This window comes from Thalia democratica, unplaced genomic scaffold (genome assembly GCF_965202585.1).
Source record: "Thalia democratica unplaced genomic scaffold, ktThaDemo2.hap1.1 HAP1_SCAFFOLD_649, whole genome shotgun sequence".
NCBI lineage: Eukaryota > Metazoa > Chordata > Thaliacea > Salpida > Salpidae > Thalia > Thalia democratica.
This window is the reverse complement of record NW_028139651.1, coordinates 8649-21811: the sequence shown is the minus strand read 5'-3', so window position 1 is coordinate 21811 and position 13163 is coordinate 8649. Positions and strand designations below refer to the sequence as shown.

At 27.8% G+C, this 13163-nt stretch overlaps 1 protein-coding gene across 1 annotated transcript in view; it reads left to right on the top strand.

The window, feature by feature from the left end:
- LOC145846800 (transmembrane protein 131-like) overlaps window positions 1-9465 on the top strand; it is a 33157-nt gene extending 23692 nt beyond the window's left edge. The window contains exons 29-38 of the mRNA XM_082953412.1: window positions 745-809; window positions 871-1001; window positions 1191-1347; window positions 1917-2106; window positions 2382-2458; window positions 5407-5548; window positions 6128-6277; window positions 6371-6436; window positions 8156-8598; window positions 9403-9465. Of these exons, the coding sequence (XP_082809538.1) occupies window positions 745-809; window positions 871-1001; window positions 1191-1347; window positions 1917-2106; window positions 2382-2458; window positions 5407-5548; window positions 6128-6277; window positions 6371-6436; window positions 8156-8598; window positions 9403-9459 (1478 nt within the window). The 3' untranslated portion in view covers window positions 9460-9465. The remainder of the gene's footprint in view (window positions 1-744; window positions 810-870; window positions 1002-1190; window positions 1348-1916; window positions 2107-2381; window positions 2459-5406; window positions 5549-6127; window positions 6278-6370; window positions 6437-8155; window positions 8599-9402) is intronic.
- The last annotated feature ends 3698 nt before the right edge of the window (window positions 9466-13163 follow it).

Below are 13163 nucleotides of genomic sequence, written 5' to 3'. Positions count from 1 at the left end.
TTTAAGTTATTTGGATCTTTTTTACCCTTTATTTGAATATTAAGTAATGACTTTTTGCTTGTAGATTAGCTATTTGCTCACAATTTTTAAAATTAAAATCAAGTTTAAAATTGACTACGTTTTTAAACAAAAGCAAAGTTATGGTTTTTTATTGTTTTGTTTACTGTTTTATTTTTATTTTTGTTATTTATTAAAAAAATTACTCTTCAATTTTTTTAAAGTTCTTAAAAACTTAAATTGTTTACATTAAAACCAAGCACTAATTAGTTTTTAGTTAATTTTAGTTTATAAAACTTTATAATTTTAATATTTGAGCATAATGAACTAACATATTTTCGGACATATTAAAACTGTATGAAATAAATGTTTAAATTATTTTTTATATGTAGTTTTTTATTGTTGCATCTAGAAAATTTAATTTCTTCGGGATTGTCACATTAGTCTTTTTTAAAAGTTCTTGTATATTTTATTATACAAATTAAATATTCTTTAACAAATTAAACTAGTTTAAAATTATGGTTTAATTCTAATTTTTTTTTTCTCGCCTGTTTTATCGTTCTTAAGTATTTATTTTGTGTAAAACTAATTACTAGTTGTGTTTTTCTTAAAACTATCATATATGTATATTTTACTTTTATACAAAAAATACTTAAAAACTAATTAAATTTTATCGAATAGCATAGTCAAAGCTACGACAATATTTATTGTTTTCTTGTACTAAACATTACATAATAATTTTTACAGCAAAGAAAACAAAAAATTTAAGGAACAATAACATTGCGGACAAAATAAAAAATGAAGATCCAAAAGTAAGTTTTAATTAATAAAAAGCAATAATTTTACTCTATTTTATAAATTCTTAACTTTTAGACGAAGAAGTCTGTTTCAAAACCATCAATACCTCGAAAATCATCTTTACCTATCTATCGAACGAGCAAAACTTTTGAGAACAAATCTGAAACTAGTAAATATGAAAGCTCGTCTAGCACAAGTTCTCATAAGTGAGATACTTTAACTTTTACTTATATTTTTTAGTTGTATATATTTTTTTTCTTTATTTGAAAGGTAAGTGTGCTTACAAACATGGTAACCTTCTTTGAGTAACTTAAAAATATTTTCTAAATACTGCAACTATTACTTTTTATTTATGAACGTAGCACTTTGGCACTAACTCAAGATTTTTTTTACAGAAATTCTACCAAAGAAAAAGTCAAAGCTAAAAGTGTTTCAAATTCAGGATACTTAGTAAAACAAAAAACACTCGATAAAGTTTCGACGTCTTCTTCTGTGACCATTAAAAACTCTTTTGTAGACGCTGTTGCCGAACCTGTCAAATCTGCACCACAAGTAAGTTTTGACTAGTTTAATTGGTTTTTATTCTTTGTGTATTCTATAAGTAGTTTCACACTTCACTCGAAAACCGTTCAGAGACATAAAAGTCTGACAAAGATCCTTTTTAGTTAATTTAGTTTGAGAAAGCTACGTTGTATGATAGTTAAAAAGTTTTTTTAAATTTAGAATGTAAATTATTTTGAGTATTTACATAATTCAACGAAAAATTCAAGTAGCTTCAAAACTTTCGTCAAATGGGGCATCAAGACCAACTTGAAATTACACAAGCTTTTATTTATTCAGAAAAAGTCATCCAATGTGAATAACGACTGCTAAAAGTTATTATATCCTATTATATGCTTATATATTTAATTTATTAGCTCTTCAGCCAAAAACTTCTTGTAATCAAAGCTATACTTATCTGGTTGAACAACAAAGACTACTTTACACGCTACATCCATTATCCTTATTTAAACTCTTTAAATTTTTGTTCACCCGTTTTCAAGCTGCCTACCACTGTCTGCATAGTTCAACCACCAAAATTAGCCCATTGGAGACTTTTGAATTCGGTTTTATTTTCACAGAAACCTTCACTACCCTCGCGTGCCAACAGCTTCCCCGTGCAACCCCCACCCTCCACCTGCGTCAACGTCGGTCCGATGTCGTACGCGGGAGCGCTCACGGGAGCCAAGCAACCTTCCAAACCGACCAGATCCCCCTCGCCTGCTCATTCCGATCTTCCACCAACGAGCAGCGTCAGCAACACGAGCTCAAGTGAGAACAATTTTATTGAGCTTTTTTGTGATGTTTTGTAAGTTTGCTTGTGAACAAGTTTTAAACTCCTTTAAGTATTGATTTTAGAGTAAAACTTATATGGTAATTCATTTCATCAACTGAAGTAAATTTAAAAACAGTTATTATATTTTCGGCTTAAGCTTAAAATGAATCGATAGAACGCGTCATTTAAGTGCTATAAATGACACTCTAAGCAGTTTTAAAAAGTAGAAGTTCCAAAATACTAAAAAAATATGATCTTATCAATATTTTAGAAGCCTCTCAAGATGCTTCAAGCCAAACTGTCATTGAAAACGGAGCTGAATTTTCTATACAAAGATCCACATTTAAGGTTTGAAAATACTTAAACTGTTATCATGTAATGAAACTAAAAGTTTAGATTTTTAGATTTAATATTCAAATTTTTTTATTTTAATTGGAAAATTCCAACTTTTTTTTGCATAAACTTAAGGTGAAGTTTAAAACTGATTTATTTGTGAAGCCAAGAACTACATAATTTTCTATTACAAACTAGTTGTTATTTCTTAGTATTCAGCGACACAACAAACAGCGAAATTCTATTTTTTTACATACGTAAAGTTAATCTTTCTTATTTATTACTAACTAATGTATATAAAAATATGACTGACATGGAAAGTATTTGTACTTATATCAAAAGAGTTTTAAACGCCTAGTTATATATAGTTAAAATAGAAACTAAAAAATAAACTTTATATTTTTTTCAGCTGAAATTTAGAATTTATACGAATAAAGCTAAAGATAATCGGCTTTGGATAAAAAACTTTTTTAATCCAAAGTTAATCCGCTTGAAATTAGTATCCAGATACTAGCCGTATAATCTTTGCAAAACACAGTTTTAAAATTTTTCTTTGCATTATAAAATAAGGCTTCTGATAATACTTTACTTTTCAAATGTTTTTGTATCCGTTTAATAATCGTACTTAGCTTAGATTATTAAAGGAAGTTGAGATTTATATTTTACATTGATTTACACTTATGAAAGATCGTTATCAATGTTATGTATTTCGGAAATACACTTTTGTTTATTCACTATTACAACTCACTAATCCACCAAGTAGAAATATCTTGCCCGCGACGTTACTTTTTCTTGAAAATGACCTTTTGCAATAAAAAAAAGAGCTTTTATAAAACAAGCATTTTTTAAAGTGCTCATTTTTTGATTTTCAGAACATAATAGTGCTTATTAGATGATGATTATTTACTTATATATTTTATTAGAACCTTGATTTTAAAGTTAATTGTATTTATAAGTTTTTTTATAAAGATACGTTCAGGGTTGCAACATGGTCAGGAAATCAGGAAAAGTCAGAAAAAAATGGGGGTTTTTGAAAAAAAGTCAGGAATAGTCAGGAAATTTGACAAGATTAAAAAAAAAAAGGTCAGATTATGTCAGATTAATTTAGAAAATTCCTTATTTTCTAAGGCCTTCAAATAGTAAAAAAATAATTAAAAATCTTTTTAAGTCAGACTAAAATTGCAAAGAAATTTACAAAATTATTTAATTTCCAATGCCTTTATCTGGTATAAGTTTATAAATTTCCTATTGTAAAATTGCAGCATTTTTCTATTAACATATTGAACAACTACCCTACTTGAACAAGCAGTTTTTTTATGCTCTTTAGTATTGATTACCTGTGGCAAGAACACTTCCATAGTGAAACTGTGATATATACGCAAAAGTTTTCTTGCATTTCTTTAGTTATGTGATTTCTTATGCAGCCTTTTTTGACATTGTACCAGAGTACCCAGCCTGTTGTTGCCTTTATGCATGAAAACATTTTGTGCTTGGTAATCAAATTGCTGTGCATCATTATGAAAGACGTGATAGTTACGAACCTCAGCTTAACCAGTTATTCAAGGTTGAATTAAATGATCAAGCTGTCCTAAAACCTGCCCTTGATCTTGGTTGTGCTGCAACTAATTTACTTGCAAATTTGAGGAAAAAAGACCTAGTTGAGGAACAAATGGTCTTTTATTGAAAAAAAATTATTTGTTATAAAAGCGGTTGAAAATCTCCGGAGCAGAATGGCTATTGGAAGTACATTTGTAAAAAATATGTCATGCCTAAATCCGCATAGCCTTGAAAAAAATAGGAGTCACAATTGTTGTTAGGCGTTTTTCCAACATAGTGCACTCCTTAACATAGTAAAAAATGTGCTCCAACTCTGAAGGTGATACTAGCATTGAACAATTTAGAACTTTGGTAAATTGTCCAATGAATGCATTAAAGTTCAAGAGCTTCAAGCAAAAGGAAGATTGTTTTGACCAGTTCTATTTTGAAACATTTAAATTTTCTGCCAAATCTTCTCTTGGAAAGTTGTTGCAACCATTATTTGTGTTGCACAATGACCAGGCTGAGGTTGAGCTAGATTAAGTATTAAGAAAGCTCTGCTTGAAAACAGTATGAAATGAGAAACTATTACATCCAGAAGAATTAAATATTATATGTATGTAAACAAGCTATAACTTTATAAAGTTAGAAAATACAAGTATTTTGGTGATAGAACTGTTTATTGCAAATACATCAATCATACACAGATGGTTCAAGTGATGTAATGGAAGTTAGATGATTGAATTCATCAAAAAAACAGTTGTTTTAACCTGTATAAAAATAAGATTGGAAGATGTATATAGTTTCAAGTGTTTGACTATGTATTTTAAAATAAGTTTAACTTAAAAGTTTAGATTTAGAAAAGTCAGGAAAATTTTAGTTACAAGTCAGGAAAAGTCAGGAAATTTTTCTCAGCTTGATCTGTGGCGACCATGTTCGTTGCTCAATAGATAAAAATTTTATGAAGAAATGTAATTCGTTAAAGACTAGACTCTTTGTATTAAGTATGGCCTGTCGACTAAAAAATTTTCCTACCCGTAATTAGACTATAAGCGCTTCAAGACTGGTATTATACTTTCAATATAAGTCTTTTTGATAAGTGTTTTGTTTTCCTGTCTTAAATACAAAGGTATTAAGATGAATACTTTTTTTATCATCAACTTGTTAAAAGTTTTAAGAATTTTAAAAAATATATATGTGCTCCTTTAAAGATAAGTAAGTATAATTAAGACTCGCTAACTTTAACGGGCATCTTTAGTTTTATTAATTTCAGTTAAATAAACTTTTGCTAACATGCTACAGTTTAAAGTTAAAGCTTCCTTTTTACATCTAAACTAAATTTATCCGCTGTGATGTTTAAATAAAAATAAAAAGTTAACACATAGCTCCTTCCTAACTCAAACTCACTACTTGGGTTTTGTTAACAGAGAGATGTGGCCAGCAACGCTAACAATACTGCCAAATTGTCGTCGACTGTCTCTGCGTCTTCCGCTCAACAATCACCCCTCGCCACTGTGAGCTCCCACCAACACGACGTGTTTCAACGGGCGAGCCCGTGGAACTTTTCAAGTGAGAATCTGATGTCTCAGCTTTTTTCGCAGCGTTTTATTGAAATTTTTTAAGTGACTTTGAATTTGTTAAGTCAGTGTTTTTTATTTAAATTCGCACAGGGTATCACTCAAAAAATGCACACAAGACAATTTTTGATGTTTTTTAATAAAAACTACCTTTTTAAAGCTTGCTAAGAACTATCGAGAATGCTTCAAAATGAAGTAATATTAAATATAAACTGTTTACAAATTTTTTCATTAGTCATCAAAATTTTTTGTACATAAGTGAACGGTTTTGGAAATACTGAGTAGACTAAAAAAAGTTTTAACCATACTTAAAAGTTTTCGTGCAACATAAACAAATAAAATTGGTTTTTATCAGCTATATTAGTAAAAGATCACAAATATTATACCTGTGCTCCGTTTAAAAGATTATTTTATGGCTTTTGGGCAAAATGCTTTTTTGTCATTAAAGGTTAATACTTTCATATAATAATTCTTTCTAACCTTTATCTTTATTTTGTATAAAAATTGAGTCTTGTTCAACTAATATTGAATTTTTATCAAAAAGTATAATGTGACAGTTTTTTTATTCTAGCAGACAGTTATATAGAAACACCTTTTACATCCTCACAATCTATTGTTCTTGATAACCTGATACAAAATAGTAATCAATTCACCAATGTGCCGTGCTTACCTTCTTTAAACGCGCATTTCGATGAAAATTTGCCAATGTTAAATACAGAGGGTTGGTTGATTAAATTTTTATGTTGCTGTATGTTTTTTCCATAAAGCTAGTAGCAAACTTTTCTGCAATTTTTAATCAAATTATCTTTTCAAGCTATTGGAAATCCGTTGTTGAACAAAGAAAAAAGTACAAGTACTGGAATGGAAGGCATAAGTATAGGTTGTTATGTATTTTTTATTCTTTAAAGTTTTTATTTAATTTAAACCATTTGTACTTGGAAATATCGTTTTTTTTTTAATATTATTAACTTATGAGTTTGTTAATTGAGTATATTTTTGTTAGTTTGCTTAAGTCTAATAAAAAATCTCTAACAAAAGATATACTTTAGATTTTTAAAGACCTTTTGTATACTTTTTCGGTTTATGGCCCAGTAACACTATATTAATTTTATGCTATGTTGGAAAATTTTATCATATTTAATCAAATTGTTTAGTTAAAAAGTAAAAAAGCTAAAAAAAATATAAATCAGTATTCTCAAAATCTACTGTGAACTGGTTACATTTCTGTGCACACTTACACGCTTTAATAGATATTGAAATAATTATAACATAAAATAATTTTTTTATTAAAGTATTTAAATCGTCAATATTGTATTTAAGTTTAATAAGAGTCTTCAAAGTTTTAAAACACTTTTGTTTTTTGAATTAAAAACAGCAACATAAGATGTAAATAACATTTAAAATAAAATTAACTGAACATCTCCTTTTATTAATTTATTTTTTGTTTTGTATAAACTAAAAACAAAATAAAAGTTTTAAACTGTGATGTTAAACATAAAAATGGTTAAGAAAATTTCATTATTTTGACTTCAAAAGCTGCAATACTAAAGATACTTCTTAGATTTTTTTTTTTGGCCATAAAATTATAAATTGTTGTCTTTGATTAATTTATAAATAAAAAAGAAGTCTAACAATTTGTAACAAATTGATAATTCCGAATTTAAAGAGAAAAAAAAAATTCTGCAATTACATTTTCTAAGAAAGTTATAAAAAACATTTTATATCAACCGCTTTAAGTTAATCGCCTTCTAATGTTAATTAAATTAAATAACCTAAAATATTTGTTATTATTAAATAAGAACCGTTTCTAACCTTGGTGTTGGTTTAAACGGTAATCTAATTTTAAAATATTAACTTAAATTTGTTTTTCTCAATAAAAGCTAAATTTAGCCGTCAGTTTTTTGTTTTTAAAATAAAAGTTACGTAAAATGTTTACGCTAGTTAATTTAACATACATACTAAGCTTCCAAGCTTAAAAGATACTCGAATTTAACAACAACAGTTTTTATTGAAGATTTTAAACTAAAACTTAAAATGGTGTTTAAAAGTATTTATATATATTTTTTTGTTAACAAAATTTGTAAAACTACTTTAAATGTAAAAGCTCTGTAGCGGCTGTGTTAAAATTGGTACAACAGTACTTTATTTTACAATTCATTCTATTAAATTTCAACAGCTTTAAAATATACTATATTAAAGCGTGCAATAAAATATTTATTTATGAAGTTAAAAGTTTTAAGTAAAAAACTCATAAAATTGATTTTAAATAAAACATTAAAATTCTCCATTTTTAAGTCACATGGTTTACTTTTTTTGATCATAAGTTTAGCTGCTTATTGTTTTTCTTTTAAATTTTATTATCATTATGTAGCACAATATTATTCTACCAATTTTTTACTCTGTATTTTTTTTTTTTTTTTTTATACTCCTATCAGATTTTGCAATTTAAAGTAAATTCAATAAAGTTTTACTTATTTATATTGAAAACAACATTTTAAAAAAGAACTATAACTTTCTACTTACATTACGAATTATCTAGCTTTAGGTTTAATGCAAAAAGCTCAACTGCTTATATTCATCTCATTATTTCGATTAACAGCTCCCAGGCCCGCGAGCAAAACCCCCATCGGACCTCCCAGCAGGCAGGTGACTCCCGACAAGCTGTACCCGTACAGCTCACCGTTGATTCCCGCAGATTCCCTGGTCGCTAACAGCGCAATTCTGCCGCCCGGACTTCCCCTCGTCCAAAACTTTGTTTTCACCACCGAAGCGCTGCCCCAGCTTCCACTCTGGCCCGCGACCACGATCGAGGACATTCTCAACCAGAACCTGGACCCCGTTTTTCAAGCCGCCCCTCAGGCCCCAGGTGTCATCGGCCATTCCGTCGTGGCGCCGGCGACGCAACATGATAATATTTGGAGTTCGAACGAGCAGACGGGGGCTTTCCCTCCATCTACATCCACGAGCGGCAACGGGAGGTACTACAACATCTGGGCGGTGCAAAACTCCGCCACCATGGAGGACAACACCGAGAACGACCAGGTTTTTGAATTTGTTGTATTTCGTTTTGATTGATCGAATTGTTTGCTTTGTATTCGCTGATATGATTTGTGCCTTAATTATTTTAATACTTTAAGCTTGAACAAGTTGGTCCAAGTTGAGTTGTTGTTGAATGACATATGTTATGTCTAAAGGTAATTTGAAAAAAAAGACAATATTTTATTAAAATACTTGAATTTAATTAAAAGCTTCATAAAATACTTGATAACCCACTAGTTTTGAAGTTAATTTTTTTTTTAAATTAGAGATGCTGAAAGACTTCGAAGCTTGTTATCTCATTAGGGATGCGTAATGCATTTTTTGTCCTTTTGTTTTTATTCTTTTATCCTATTTCGAAAAGAATTTTATAGCAATGATGACACGACTATTCAAATTTGTACAACTCAATTTTTTTTATATTTAAAGGGTCACAACTCAAAAAGTTATATAAAAAAAAAAAGTTTAAAGCTCAAGTTGATATGATTATGGTAGTAAAAAAAATTCAAAAACAAAAAAAGTTTAATTACCAGAGTTTGCTATATTTTAAAACATATTTTAAATTTAACTCATATAATGTTTTAAATTTTTTAAGCAAAAAAAAACATTAAAGGTATCAATTAGACCTACGTACGCTTTTTTTCAAATTTATATACTTTTATTTATATAGCTTATGAAAAACACAATTTGTTACAAATTTATTACTTTTGAGCAAAATTTAACGAATACAAATATGTACGACAATTACAAAAATTAATTAAATAAGATTAAAACTAATTAGTTTTTACAGTGCAACATAATATTTTACAGGTACAAAAAGATTTCGAAAGCATGGGACTTAGAGAGCTTTGGGAACGAAAGAAATAATCGAAGCTGTTAAAATGTCATTTCATTATCATGTTAAATCAAAGAAATTTCTGTTAAGTGTTTCAGAGTTTGAAATATTATTTTGAATTCAAATTGTTGGTACATTTTGTTAATAAATAAGTTGTTCAAAGGTTATTTAATTTTTTTCTTCTTCTGTAATAAAGTTTTATTTAAGCACAAAAAATTAGCATAAAAATAAAGTTCATATTATTTCAAGTTATTCTCATCAATTTTTTTCTAAAATGAAATTTTCAGACTTTTGTAATGCTACTATTTAATACAATAACAAACCATTAAATTTATAAGCTAGTACATCTACGAACTTTTTGAGTTAGCATTTTCGTTAATAAAGTTAGAATTGACAATTCAAAACTCTAGTTTTAAGAATTATAGTGGTTCTTTTTGCTTGTTTTAAAAATATATAAATTCCTATACAATCATAATATTTTAGGATATAACAATATCATAGCTGTGGTCCTAAGATAATTACCATAATTTTATTTCTATACTATTACATTCTAATAACAGAGCTGCACTAAATAATGTTAAAAACTTAACATCAATTATATGCGACTGACTATTAAACAACATTAAAAATATAAAGTTATACCCTTACTTCATTCACGAATTACAATTGTACACTACAAAAAGTGTATATGACATAACCTAGTTGTCTACCTTCCAAAATAAATTTTAAATTATCAAAAAAAGTTTAAAAAAATTTCAAAGGAAGCAACAAGTGTATTCTTTGTTTAGTAGATAGTTATATCAACACTAAATACTAAATCACATAAAAGGTTACAATAAGTTTGTCATTTATACAGGTTATTACTCACTTTTTTTTTTACACTATTTACGAACTTTTTAAAACAAATGAAGCTTGATAATGCTATTAGCTTGTAATATAATGCAACAAATCGAAATAAGTGTTGGAATTTTATTTACCATAGTCTAGCGCAGGGTTTCCCAAACTTATTTTCTTTAGACCACCTTTAAAGAAATTAAAAAAGTTATGGCCCCCTACAACAAGATTTCTTAAAAACTACCATTAAAAACGCTAGGACCTTTTTTCTTGCTCTTCATCATCAACTCCAAATATCTAGCGTAAGTTTCAAATAATGGTCTTGTGGCTCCCCCTTTTACGGCTTGTGGCCCCCTAGTTTTTTTTCATAGTATCTAGTATAAGCTTCAAAACAGTCATGAAAAACGCCTAAGACCCTTTTTTTGCTCTTTTCCATCAACTAGTTGCAACTACACAATATCTAAGGTAAGTTTCAAACTATGACCTCATGGCCCCTAAAATTTCCTGGTCTATCGTTATAACTATTAGTGCTAATAATCTGTTTCTTTAATACAGGTAAGTTATATTGATATTTTAAAACTTATTGACGTAAGTGTAAAATTATACCAACAACCTTGTATACAATTAGATTTTATATTTTTTTAAATAATTTCCCTAAATTTAATGTCAAAAAACAATAATTTTGATTAGGTTTCATGCTGAATGAGCTTGTAAAAAAAAGACAATAAAGTTAGTGTTTTAAGTTTAAGCTACTCAAGTTTTGAACTGTTAAAATTATTTTTCTAACTCCTTATTTTAATAACCTTAGATACTTTTTCTAAGAGTTTTAGAAAAATCTAATAAAGTAAACTTTTTCTTTAACTAATCCAAACTGTTAATTTTTATTCTTTTGTTGCTTTTTCTTAGATATGAAATATGTTTTTTAATTATAAGTAAATCTAGAAAATATGTAGTAAATATATGTTTTTCTTTTTTATAGACAAAGTTAAGTTATAGTATGGCAATATGTTAAACATATCTTTTTAAGCAAATACGACAAAATTTACTAAACATGTTTTTTTAACATCTATCTATTTTATAGCATTATTATACATTGTAAACATTTTTTTTAATTTTATCGTATTAGTTTTTGCCTCCAAAAATCTATCTAGTCTTAAGTCCTAACTTAAATAATTTTTTATCCCTGATGAGATAGTTTAAATTTACTAACTATATTAGGTGCTTTAAGTTTGCGTCAGTTGAAACTAATCTAAGGCGTTCTGATAGGCTAATATTTTACTTAATTTTAATTTAAGTTTGTTTTAGTATAACTTTTTTACATATAACTATTTTTTCTATTTACAATTTTTAACTTGGGTTGTAATGATATTAGCATCTCATTTTAATATTTTAAAGCTCGTGAATAAATATGGAATTTTTTGTAATAATAAAAACAATTTTCATTATTCTCAAAACAAGCTTTTGCAAAACAATTTTTATAACTCTTAAAACAATTTTCTAAAACAATAAACAATATTGTTTACTTAAAGGAGTTACATTTGTTTTAGTGCTTATAAAACGGAATTTGACTTGCAATTACAGTGCAGTAGCAGTTTCGGCAAGTGTGCTTTAAGTTAAAATGCATTTTAAACACGTTAGATTTAAGAACTAATATGTTCTTGTGTGTTTAACTTTAGTTCTCGTATAGAGTGATGTAATTGTATCTTTGTGTTGTTTAGTTTATGTAAATAAATATAAGTGTTGTTTTGATTGTTGTACTAATCTACTTTAATAATCTTATTACCCCCCTTAATAACATCTGTGTATCAAGACATTGGAAACCATGTGTGGCCTGTATTTTAGGAATCTTTTGATATTTAGGAACTAGGTGCCTTATCAATTAAAAAACGCAGCAAAAAAAAAAAAAAACTTTAGTTTATTACTAAACAACTTTTTAACGAGTTTAAAATTTTGACAGTATAATTTGCGATAATACTTTACTTTGCGACATTTCACTATGATAATAGTAAGAAAAATTGTGTGAATAACTTTTTACTTTGAAACAGCAAGTCTACAATTATAATACAAGTGTGTGGTAGTGGTTTATTTAGTTTTGTTAAAAGCGAAGCTTGATGTCAAGGATTTTTGCTGGAAGTACTATATATTTTTGCGGTTATTTCTATGTATAGTTTTATATATGTCTTTTTAGTGCTTAAATGCACATAATTCTAACAAGCATAATATTCCTTCTTCTAAGTGCACAATATATGTTGCAACTAACATAAGTCGCATGGGTGCGCAGTATTTCGATCCTAAAAAGCTTAATCTTTTTAGCTAAGGGTATAATATAAGTTGCAACTAACATAAGTCGCATAGGGGCGCAGTATTTCGATTATAAAAAGCACAGTCTTTTTACTCTAGTGCACAATGTTCTTTTGAAGATGTTACAATTTACATAAGTCGTCAGGGGACGCAGTATTTTAGTGCAAAATTGCATTTTATAAGTTGCCAAGAGAACGCAGTTATTATACTTTTCTAAGCATAAAAACTAAGTAAGAACCGCATTAAAATTTAGAATTACAACAGCAGAATAGTTGTTCTTAATAACGTCTGAGTTTTAGCTGATAAAACAATTTGTCTATTTGTTTACTACTACTATTTTATTGTTTTGATCTGCTGATTGATTGTTCTAAAGTATAAATTGTATTTGTTTTAAACCAGAATGTTGCTGTAGTTTAAAAGTATATTTGAATGAGTTTTTATCTTTCTTAGTTGTAAAAAGATAAGTTTCTTGCCTCATTTTATTACTCGTTTCAAGTTCAAGTATAAAGTTGTGTTAAAATTTTCCCTTTGAAAGAAATCAAAAATAAACTCCCCTTAAATTTAGCAGTCGTCGCTTGTAAATAAATTGTTGCGTTTGTAT